General features: G+C 44.7%; 1 protein-coding gene across 1 annotated transcript in view; it reads left to right on the top strand.

The window, feature by feature from the left end:
* SNX25 (sorting nexin 25) overlaps positions 1–12540 on the top strand; it is an 880463-nt gene that overhangs the window by 343551 nt on the left and 524372 nt on the right. Inside the window, exon 3 of the mRNA XM_085641936.1 lies at positions 3641–3857. Coding sequence (XP_085498062.1) covers positions 3641–3857 — 217 coding nt within the window. The remainder of the gene's footprint in view (positions 1–3640; positions 3858–12540) is intronic.

The following is a 12540-nucleotide window of genomic DNA, read 5'->3' on the forward strand; positions in this document are numbered from 1 at the left end:
TCTGGGCTGCTCTTTCTTACTCTCCCTTGCTTAGTCTGTTAGTGTGCTGGCAGGGGGGCATCCTTGTGTCCAACTGGCTCTGATGTTCTCGGTGGGCCTTACCACCTGCTGCCCTAGGCCCTGAAGACTTCACTCTAGTTCACCAGTCACGCTCTTGTTCAGCCCAGTCGTAGGTCTTGTTTTTGTCATGGCTGCGCCTTTCAGGGTGAGCGTGTCCCCTTTCTTGTGGACGCAAGGCCTGACTAGTGCAGTAGGGCCTCTACTCACAGATGCAGGAGTGCTGGTCAGGACACATATCTTAGGAGCTCATGAATATCCCCCTGGGCTGATTTATTTATTGAGTGTTTTTATATAGCGCAAACTCGACCTGAAGAGGTAGAAGAGCATCTTACATACTACAGATCACGCAGTACAGTTTCCTAGAGTGAAGGCATATTGTGCAAGGTTGGGAAATACAAATGTATGTTCAGGATACCTGTGCATGGTCTATGCAGTTTATCACGATGGGCTATTTTACAGTATTGTCAGAATATTCAGAGCTAAACAATATAAGATAGGGAATTCTGTATAGCACAGAGGCGCAACTAGAACCAAATTTCGGGGGGGGCTAAGAAAAAATTTCGGGGGGGGCTGAATCTTTTAAGCCATAGGCAGAGTGGAGCTGCAGGGGCTCTTAGAAGGGGTGAAACAACAGCAAGGCCTCATTAACATGCAAATGGTATTTTAAAGACCTGTGAAGTGCTCGGTGCGGCTGTGTGCGTGCCCGGGAAGCTGTCTCAGACCGGGCTGCCACACACGACGGGGGGGGGGGGGGCTGGTGCCCTTTGAGTCCAATGGGTGTTGCGCGCCTGGTATAGCACATGATAGGTTGATACATTGGAAAGAGAGTATCCAAAAAGAAGGTATCGGGGAATGTCGAAGATGACAATTACATTGAGGTCAATACTGCCTTGTTCAATTAGTGAGCCTTTAGACAATAAGGACATTTGTGTGGTCACGTAATTGCACACCAGAAATATTTGTGAAACCCAATAAAACATTGCATGTAGAGCCGAAATATTTTGTTTAACAGAAGAAATAGTGTTTAGCTCAAATGTGACCTTCATGGTTACTGTGGCGGCCAAAATGGAGCTCACATTAAAAAGGTCATCAGGAGATGGAATCCTCAGATTAATGACTGGTGATAGAAGACCGAATTCCTATTAGGAATACAACGCATTTTTGAGTTATGATCCATTGTGTAACATTTCTCAGAGTTCTGTAAAATAGCCCCCCGTTAATATACTGCCATAGGTTGATGCCCCTGAAAAACAATGATTCATGAAAAATTATGAGTACTAAATACATTTAAAATGCACATCAGAAAGAGACCAAGATTATATTGAGGTGGGGTTCAAGCTCTTTTAGAATATTATTTGAATACATAAGGCTAAACCTACTGATCTGCCGTTAAGGTTGAATCACCATTTGGAATGAGGCACTCATGGGTTTTGGAGAGGTGGCAATTAAGACAGGGTTCCGCCTCATGCAGCTAAACATTCTGCAAATAACCTGTTACACCAGAACGTTGCCAACTACGATTGGTTGGGCTGATAGTGATGAGTGCCTCAGAGGCTGTGGGCATAAGGGTACTATTATACACACACGGCGTGGCCCTCCTTCCAGACGTATTGGGGGAGGGTGGTGCGCGGACCCTTGAGATGCTCACAGTCCTGACACTACTCCCAGAAGGAATGCTCTGCATCCCGGGGATTTAGGTGGACACCCAAGGTACCGGATACCAACGCTTGTTTTGCAACTTGGGTTTTGTGGTGACATGACGCAACGTGGCACAACTATGGGGAGCTTCGACGCTACCACAATTGAAACAATGGGACTCAGATTTACATTTGTGAATGGCACATGAAAGAGTTATATACGAAGGGGGAAGTTGACCTCATAAATTCCAGAAACTATATGGCACATGGTGAGATTACCAAGGACAGCTTTAGCTGTTTTTTTTTGTTTTTTTTGGTCCGGTCCACCGGGGCGGGGGAGGGGTAATAGGATTCATATCATCATATGCTTGTGTGATGCTGCAGAGATCGCGGCCCCCCCACCTGGTGTCGCCTCCGACAATAGGATTTACGGTGACGGACATGTGAAATCCATTCAGCAACTACCTGGGCGGTGCTTCTTGATGAAGGGGTGGGTTGTGAAGTTAGGGCTAGCATAACAGTTAATATTAATGATTCCCTTTTCATATGTTCCAATTGTCCCTGGTTGGGAACCTCAACTGTTTGTATCTGACACTGCATAATATTGCCTCATGTGAACAATGCAGGCCCTCACTTGCTGGAATTTCTCAGTTGTATTGCTTCGCCCATTTTCATGGGCCACGTGTGCCTTTTGCCTGTTTCTTCTCAACTGATTCTACAGGTACTATGTGGGGCGCCTTGGGCCCCTACCCTAGGTAGCTAACAGCACAGCCTGTCCTGTCAATATTGTTATTGCAAAAACATAATGTATACTTTTGTGCTGGCATCACTATTGTATAATGAATGCCTTGCATTTCTGCAATTGAAAAAGTACAAAAGCAAAAACCGATATAAACAATTCCTATACCTGTGTGAATTTGTATCACTATACTAATGCACCATCCTGTGTGATGGGCTTTACTCCACATACGCTATACTGCTGTTTGTTTCTTACTACCCAATACAAAGAATTTTTTTTTTTTAAATTGTACCATTAGACTTGTTTTCTGCTCTCACACAATTTATTTAGTTCATATTATTCTTGATTAGTACACGAAACTTGGGCTTCCACAGACTCAGGCGAAACATAGCATGTATTTGGGCTAGACAAAATAACTTTTTTAGGTACTGTTAATATCTTTGCACCCAATGTTAAAAAGTATAGATATAAACGTTTAATAGTAGTCAACATCCTTGTGGCTTGTAGACTTACTGCCATGCTTCGTTTAGCAAAGGAAGCAAGCAAGATGAGTCCTGTTCATCTAAACCGTCTTGGCGAGAATTTCAGTAGGTTTATCACCAGCCTGATGGAAGTGGGATGTGTCTGTTTCAAGGTATATATGTTCCAGAAATAGAGTATATTTAAATTTGTGTGATGTGGGACTGAAAAGATGTTGACTGTTATTACTGAAAAATGAACTCGCTCAGCACATATTTAGTTTTGTTGCAGCAGTAAATTTAGCTGCCTGTCCTGGACGTCCCGGATAGTGCAAATTCATTTGACAGAAGCATTAATATGTCTGATAACGGGCACTTAAAGCATATGCGAGCTCTGCCAACTTCTCATATAAAGGTCTTTAACAAAGCCAGGTTAGAGATTAAAGGAAGGAGCAGAGTAGAACAGAAACCTGAACTGCAGGAGCCGCATCCCAGTATTATAGTGAAAAAACTCAGCAAGATAAATATTTTCAGCAATGTGTGTTTTTTAGAAAGGAACAGAACTTTAAATGAGACCCCGTAGTTGTTATAGCACCCAGAAAGACTGACATTCAGTGACACTGTCTATCCTCGTCCAACAAAAAGGATCTAGTGCGTGGGCTTCGCCATGCTTGACCTGGCATGGTAGCAGTAAACGAGCATTGCAGGATATGTCATACCGCTCTTATTTTTTGTTGAATTTGTAGTGTTCGACTACTGCTACAGAGATTACATCCTCTCCTGGTATGGACAGCTCAGCAGAGATGAAGGACGGCTATATCACCTGCTTGCTGATGATTTCTGGGAGATGGCCAGACAGCTGCGACAGAGGCTGAATCACATTGACGTCGTCAAAGTCGTCTGCAATGATGTGGTGAAAGCTTTACTGACACATTTCTGTGACCTCAGAGCAGCCAATGTCAGGTAAGAAAGCGATCAGAGTGTGCTTTGCCTTTTCCTCCGATAAGCCAAGCTAGCATTTTGATGTGCTGAAGATGTAAGAGGAAAAGAGAGCGGCCAGGTGCAAGCAGGGTCGTTTATTTACCACTGTTTGATCAGAATTTCTTTTATTCTGATTTTAGCTTGTGATTATGAAATTAAACAGAGCGTATGGTTCCATCAATAGCTTCATTTATAGACTGACCCCTAGGAGCAAGGAGGTTATGTATTAACCTAAATTCTTCCAGTTCCTTCTTGGTCACCACCCCCAAGGGTGTGCAGACAAAACCTTCTAGGGGTACTGACTCAATTGGGTCAGCCCTCCTCCCCAGGCCCACTTCCTTGACAATTTTGGCTGCCGCCACCTACCCGTTGGACCTAAGGGACTGCTGGTTCCTGAAATGGGGAACGCCCATTCATCCTGGGGCTGGTATACAGAAACCTTCCTTCAAACCTTCCAACAAGACCTGGGCTACAACCGGGCTGCCGTATCTGTTAAGCCATGGGATCATTGCCGTCAAATTTACTGGGGAGGGGGCCTTCACTAGGAGTGGGTCATCAATCCTGCTTCTTGCCCCTCTATCCTTAGACTTCTTGAAGCACTTTGATTCGGTAGGTGAAGACAAGCCGCAGAATGAGCAGGCATGCTTGAATTTACATGACCCGAGAGGCCTGGAACAGGAACTCTTATTGATGTCCCAGCATGTCTCCTTCCTCACTCCCCCTCCCCCACCCAGGCTACTGGAGTAAACTGCCCGAAAGGGCTGACTGGGGGCAGCGTCCTGGCGTGGGTGCTTCATATGGCACAGCCATAAAAGAACGTCAGTCTGATCCCACTCCAAAGTGGGGCTAGTTGCCTTAACCCTCCTAAACTTTTTGTCGTATTCTTTCCATCCCACACCACCATAATCTTATTCTGATAGCATGCCAGCTGGGCGCTCAAACCACTGAAACATTCATCCAAGCTTACCTGATAAATGGAAAACCCTTTAATATAATTGACTAACGATTGCTTCACCCTCCTGTTGCAGAGCCAGTGGCCACAGTCCCTGAAATGCTTACACGCTTTTCACATTTGCTTCCTCCCTATCAGGCTTGTCCGACAGTAAATTTAAAGATATCAAAAAAAAAAAAACCCTTCCAAATCTTGTCTTTCACTTCAGCCACAATATGCCAGCCCTATTCATCCCGCCCGACCGCACCTTTCCCAAACCTAGACTTGGCAACAGGGTTGTCGTACCTGCATTAGTGGAATCTGGAGCTTTGGGGGCTGTTGCTGCACCGCCTTGTGCTGGTTCAAGGAGGGTCCTGCTCACAACTGGAGGCCCCTGGGCCACAGCCAGATTAGCCTCTGTGAATTGACTCCCCCTGGCCTGGAACCTGACACCCCTGCCGGAACAGCAGACCCTGTTTGGACCCCCGCGGCCTAGGGCCCCATAGGTGTGCAACTAGTCTCTCGGCCTTCTCCACATCATCCCTACATACTAGCAACAACTTAGCAACCCATCATGGGCAATACAACCACTAAAAATAGCACTGTTCCCAGGCACACATCCCTATGCTGGAAAACCCTGCAGCACCCCCTCACCTGGGCCTCCACGCTGAAGCCACCACCGCGTGCTGAGCAACACAGGTCTGGTGAGTAAATACTCAAAGCAAAACCAAAGGGGATGATGGAGGGAGTGTTGAACATTTCAAGCACTCACCCCCAGTCAACTGATCAGGGTTTAATCCATCATCATTCTTTAGCTCACTCCGCGACCGCAGTTCAGACATGGCCATATGCAAATCAGTCTGACCCTGTGCCTCATAGGAACAGTCCAGCCCGAACTGCCAAGCCATGTCTTCCCTGGACTGGAAACAAGCATCCTGGGACCGGTTTCTGGCTAATCAGCCGTCATCAGCCAGGCTAGCTTGAATCCAGTGGCAAAGTGAGCAAGGGACCCATGGCTGATTAGCCAGAAACCGGTCCCAGGCTGCTTGTTTCCGGTCCAGGCAAGACATGGCTTGGCAGTTCGGGCTGGACTGTTCCCATGAGGCACAGGGTCAGACTAATTTGCATATGGCCATGTCTGAACTGGGGTGGTGGAGTGAGCTAAAGAATGGTGATGGATTAAATCCAGATCTGTTGACTGGGGGTGAGTGCTTGCAGTGTTCAACACTCCGTCCACCATCCCCTTTGGTTTTGCTGAGTAAATACTCAAGCCTGTGCGGCTTCCAGCTGGCCTGATGCCCAAATCAGCTGATGTTCAAATCGCCGGGATGCAGAGCACCGCGCGCATGCTTGTAGCAAAGAAAAGCAGAAACAAAAAAAGAGATTGTTATGAAAACCCCATGCGGGGCAGCCAACAGCGTCTTTTCTTTTGGAGCAATGAGCGGTGAAAGAGACCGCTCAACTGCCCCTTTTGAAGGGGGCGGGGTCTGGCACAAACCAGATCGGGGCTACTCAGAAGTTTTTAACTGCTTCCAGGTTGCCACGCGCCTGCCATCCAGTGCCTGCTCTTCTTGCTGGCAGGTGCCGGCGGCTTAGTCACTCGCCCCACCCCTCGGGCAGATCCCGACGTCCTGTCATAGTCGCAGCTCCCCTTAGGCCGGGGCTCCTTGATATTCACCACTATATAAGCAGAATTTCTTTTATTATGATTTTATCTTGTCATGATCTTAAAATTAAACAAATTGCGTTGCACTTAAGAGTTCTTTGTTTGCCTTCTCATCTGATGGTACATTGGTGATGTGTGTAGCAAGCAGACTGCTGTGTCTTTCTTGTTCTGACCCATAGTGCATGCCTGTCCGCTTAGTTTCCTTGACATTGGAGGATAATTAATTCGACATTGAGCTCCATCTTACTCTAATCTCTTGCTTGTGCTTTACGTGTGTTTGCATGCAGGGCGCACTGCACGGTTCAAGCGGGCACTCTTATTTCCACATCAAATCAGCCGAGCGGTGTCAGTTGCTCGTGGCTCCCTCTATTAGGATGCGAAGCGGTCTCTGGTTATGTCCTCCTGCCTTGGAACACTCGAGCACCTGGGAAATCCTGTCGTGTTCACGCGGTTGTATAAAGTGATGTCTTGTTGATCCCTTGTTAGATAAAATGAAGGGCAAGTAGCAAGTTACTGAGCATAGATGTTCATGCGAAAAACATTTTCTGTGCGAATTTGCGCAAACACTGCAAGTAACTAAACCTACCTTCCTGGAACTAAAAGGCACCACTTCCATGACCAACTAATAACAATGCATTGTTGTTAAAGATGTTGGAAATGTGTCCTTTCTAAATAGATGCTGGGCTGTTTTTTTGTATGTTGGTTATCTCACACCTTTTGCAGGTGACTGGAGAATACAGTCATACCAGTTGACATTTCTTAAAATGCAGTTAACTAAACTCGTTTTTTGGATTCATTGTTGAGACTTTTTCGGTTTAAAATGTTTTGCTGCTACTAGAAATATTTGCTTGCAAGTGCTATACTTGTACTTGCTTTAACAAAGATGGCGACTACTGTTTAATTAACGGTTATTTTGACGGAACATTTCTAGTCTGAGGATCACAGTTTCCTAAAACGGGCTGCTGACTATGTGATTGGTAATTGGTTAGCCTGTTCGATCTGAATAAGTCATATGACACGGATATAACATTTTTATTCATATTCTTCTGGGACGTCTCACCTCCAAAGCTGCCCTGTAGTTACGAGAGTCTGAGATAAAGGCGGGAGCGTAATGGAGGCCTTTGCTGCCCCTGTGGTACTGGTGCAAAGGCGCCACGGACCCTGCTGGCCGCCTGCAAAGGTCTAAAATAAAAAAAGCAACTTAAAATTTGCAGTGAGGGCAGCCGAGACCCCCTAATGATGCAGAAGCAAAGCTGGATATACCCCTCTCCTGCTACTGGAAGCTCTCAGGGGCTAGAAAGAGGGCTTACTAAGTATGGTGCGGCCGATGTGGACCGAAATGCCCACCTGCAAGGAGAAGGGGTGTGCGCTTATTGCACGCACAAACATTTATTTTTACTTTATTCACTACTTCTCAAATATATACGTGCAGGACCTCTGAGCCAAGCACTGATGAAGAACTCAAGAAGGTGTGCTGTCTGCTCTGCACTCAAAATGGAAAAACAACAGTTGATGGACAGAATGCAGAACAATGTCATACATTCACCCCAGTACAGAGCTCTGGGCCTAAATCCATCGTTTTTTTGCTCACCATTCCGTTCCAGTTTGAACCCAGCCATATGCAAATCAGTCTTGACCCTGTGCCTCATGGGAACAGTCCAGCCCGAACTGCCAAGCCAGGTCCTCCCTGGACTGGAAACAAGCATCCTAGGACCGGTTTCGGGGTTTCACTCCTCTTCAGCCAGGATAGCTTGATTCCAGTGGCATGGAGAGCACGGGACCCACGTCTGGGCATACCCTTCCCACTCGGGGTGACAAATGCAAAATCAACAGTTGATGGACCTGGCTTGGCAGTTCGGGCTGGACTGTTCCCGTGAGGCACAGGGTCAAGACTGATTTGCATATGGCTGGGTTCAAACTGGAACGGCATTATGAGCAAAAAAAGGATGGATTTAAGCCCAGATCTCTGTACTGGGGTGAATGTATGACATTGTTCTGCATTCTGTCCATCAACTGTTTTTGTAACGGCACTCAAAATGGGGCACAGTGCCAGTGACTTGTCCAAAGATCCTTTTAACATAACACCCTGAGGCTCCTAGATGGCTTCTTTTCCAAAATCACAATGAATTCTCCGAACTGTATTTATTAATTTTTATTATTTTTCAGTTAAGTTGTTTGATGGGGTGAAAGACAATACATTGACATCTGTGAAAACGTGTCGCTAGGTAGCCCATGCTCACACTATATGTATTGCACACACCAGTAAAATAAAGTTAAAGTAAATGATTTTCAAACACCATATTTGATGCCGCAGATAGCCCAAAGTCTTTGTTGTTGATATCAGAATATCACAGCAGCCATATTCAAAGTATGCATTTTATTTCAATAAACTCTCTATTTTTGTGTTTTTACAATGAAAGTAAAAGAAAAAGAAATAAAAAAGATTCCAGGGTGTTTGCACTGTAAAGAATCAATGAGCATAAATAGCTCATTAACAATAGAGCGGGACTTCGCGCTAAGGAGGGCGACGCAGAGAGAAAGAAGCCAACAAGCTAGAAAAATTAAACATCACGTAATGGGAATTATTCAAGCAAGTCCACCCTCTGCGTCACCAGAGCCGCTGTCCGAAGACAAAATTTCCCCCCCAGATTTTATTTATTAATTTGAGATGTTTTATATAGCGCGAACATGACATGTCAGGGTATCAGAGCACAGTACAGAGAAGCAGACAAGTTAAAAAAGTAGAGATGTAAATAGTGAATACTGTACATATAAGATGTTAAAAATGCTAAAATAAGAAAAAGAACATGCAACATGGTAGATACAAAGTAACAAAATTGCATAGTAGAACAAGAGTCCAGGGCTTTAAACAAGAAATAATAGTCAGTTTGAGTGGCATCAGGTGTATTGTTGAGGGTAATTATTCAAGAGCAACTGTTTGACTTCTTTTTTGAATGAGGAGGTCAAAGGGTTAGATCTGGTTTCAAGAGGAAGAGCGGTTGTAAGTTCTCACCTTTTGAATTTTTGTGCTTTCACATTTGAGAGATAGAACTTCTTAGGGACCGACTCGTACCAGATAGTTCGAGTTTTTTTGCCAGTTAAACAGGAGTGCTATAATGAAGCACTTTGTGTCAAGCAGGCTATCTTGAACTAAATCCTTGCTTCGAGAGAGAGCAAATTGAGTTGTATTAGATCTGGTGTGATCACATTTTCTTGATCCTGTAATGAGTCCAGCAGCTGAGCTCACTGTAGCCCTTAAAGGGGCTAGTCTTGCTTTGGGGAACCCTGCCAGGGTCACACTTCTGATATCTAAACCAGACATAACTAGCTGCAGATCATCAGAAGGCAGGAACGGTTTGATTTTCCTTGATGTGTTGAGTTGGTGATTGGCTCCTCTGGTGGTTGCACTGATGTGATCTTGCATATTCAGGTATTTGTTCAGTGTTTTGCCTAATGATCTAGTGGAGTCAACAACATGTGGAGCGCAGTTGAGTGCCGTTAGTTGTTTGAGCTATTCTTGAATGGGGTCAGAGTGATTGCGGGGGAGCAATCAGTAGAAATTCCTTCTTGAGTGTATTTAGAATAAGGTGATTGTGAGTTAACAATTGTTGAGTTTCTAGAAGTGCACAGTTAAGAGTTTTGATATAATCGGAGGAAGAAATGTTCATGTACAATTGATTATCATAGATGTACATGTGATAATGTATGTTTAAGTGATTAAGAGTTAAGATGGGAGGTTTCGTTAACAAGTTGAAAAGCAGGGGGGTGAGAGTGGATACTTGAGACCAGCATAATAAGGAATTGGTTGACTTTGATTCTTTACTTTCTGTTATGCAGGAACAAGGCAAAGCAGCTTAAAACTGGACCGGATAATCCCATGCTTTTTTCAAGAAGATCAATCATGTTGTCATGTTTGACCATATCAAATGCAAAGGAGAGATCAAGAAGTATAAGCAGGCAGGGTTCGTTCTGGTCAAGTAGTCTCAGGGCATCATCTACAATGTGTGTTAGAGCTGTTTCAGTGCCGTGACCCAGTCTGAAGCCTGACAGGTGTTGGTCAAGGAGCTGAAACTGTTTGACGTGGCTACAGAGCTGTATGTGTACGCATTTCTCAAGTAGTTTCGCTAGAGTCATGATGTCAGTACTTTGACGGAAATTGTTGGGATCTGACAAGTTTGGATTTAGCTTTTTTGGGATTGGGGAGGACCTGTCCTATCTTAAGGCAATCCGGAATCATTCCTTGCACAAGAGATTCATGGACAATCTTAGACGAGAGTGGGAGAATGGAAGCTCTAAGCTCTTTGAACAACTTGGCGGGAAAAGGATCCTTGAAGTGGTTTGAGAGTTTTATTGATGTTGTTTTGAACAGCTCAGCATCATTTGATAGTATAAATGCGTTCCACTACGCATTATTTTTTAAGTATACTCAATAGAGAGAGAAAGAGGGGAACTTAAGGAGGGAAGCCATGGAGAGGGGCTGGGCCTCATTATGAGAATTTGGGGAGGTGAGTTGCAATTTTAATTCAATCTTCCTAGTCTTTTCAATGAAGTGTGATGAGAACTCATCACCACTAGGGACTGAGTCCTTGAGTGCAGAGTATTGGTTTGTTGAGTAGGTGTTTTCCAGTTGCGACCTTAAAGTGTTCGGCTTTAGCACTATGGATATGTTTGTTATACACACTGCTTGTCATTCTCTGCTGTTTAAGGTGTGATATGGAAGGAGAGTTTCTCAATGATCTTTCAGCAAGCCTTAGTTTGCATAGTTCCACATTAAGGGAGCAATTGGACCAGGGTTTGGAATGTTTGCTGGGTAATATTTTGAGTTGGTCCCGCTGCAGCATCACCGGCATGGTAGTAATAGGGACTCCCTGGTCCCTGTTTCTTTTGGCATAGGTCTTGAATGAAAATCATATTCTAGCAAACTTGTACTTCTTATCATTAATTAGGGCCATCAGGCGCTCCATTGCGTACATGTTCCACACCTTAGTCCACCATAGGGTAAGGTTCGGGGCGCGGGCTTTTCTAAGTGTGGGTGATTGTCAAAGCATGCATTTTAAAGTGTATAATGCTACCGCACCTGACACAAGTTATATTTTCTGCTCGTTGTAGAAGGTTAATTTGTTCAATTTTACAATACGTTTATGATCTGTTTGGTGATATAAGACACCATTTACTGTGCAGTGTGGTTCTCGTAGTATTTTTATTTACCTTTCTGAAAATAGGATTAAAAATGCCTGTTTCCCAGCTTTCACAGCTTTGGGTGAAAAGTCAGGACTGGCTGAGGATTTCACAGGCCATATGGTGTAATTTAAAGCTGTGGTCATCCTCCCTTCACGCTGCTTATACAGGTCTTGTTCTGGGAGTTTGGTTTACTTTATTATCAAACAAGGGGGACAAGTGGGCTTTTAAGAGAGGTCCAGCATACAGGCCCAATTAATCAGTGAGAAGAATAGAGTATGCAGTTCCTCAGAAACAAAGGGAGAGAGAGTGTGTCAGGAGGAGACTGTGTATAGAGGAAGGGGAATTCCTCTAGTCGGAACTAGGGTCCTCACACACCCAGCAAGCTAGGTGTCATGCTTCATCATATGGACCTGCTCCTCGTCGGGATGGCGCTGCAATCCCCGACGGGCACCCTTAAAGGGGCTCTTTAGCGGAGATCTTTTGTTCCTGGCCGTATGATGTGGTGTGTGTGAGGGGCCTAGTGGTGTAGATGTGGATGTGTGTGAGTGATTAAAACAAGTTGGATAGTCCACAAACAGGACTTTATTTAGGAAAGGCTATCCACTTGATTAAAAAACAGGAAACAGAGTGGCAGCTGACTGACGTTAGGGTTCAGCTAAGCTATGCTCTTCTGTGATGGTCAACATGTTTCATGCCTAGTGGTCTAATGATCCATGGCAATTCTTCAGGACCTAATTATCAATTAACTATCCACACACTGTGGGGAGTACAATAGTTACCTGCCACGTGTATTATGGGACAATGGTCTCACCATATGCAAGGGGGAACCTAAGGGAAGAAAAGTTTTAAATAAGATCACCCCAGCATCGGTCAGTGTTGATATTTAA

This window comes from Triturus cristatus, chromosome 2_2 (assembly GCF_964204655.1).
Source record: "Triturus cristatus chromosome 2_2, aTriCri1.1, whole genome shotgun sequence".
Lineage (NCBI taxonomy): Eukaryota > Metazoa > Chordata > Amphibia > Caudata > Salamandridae > Triturus > Triturus cristatus.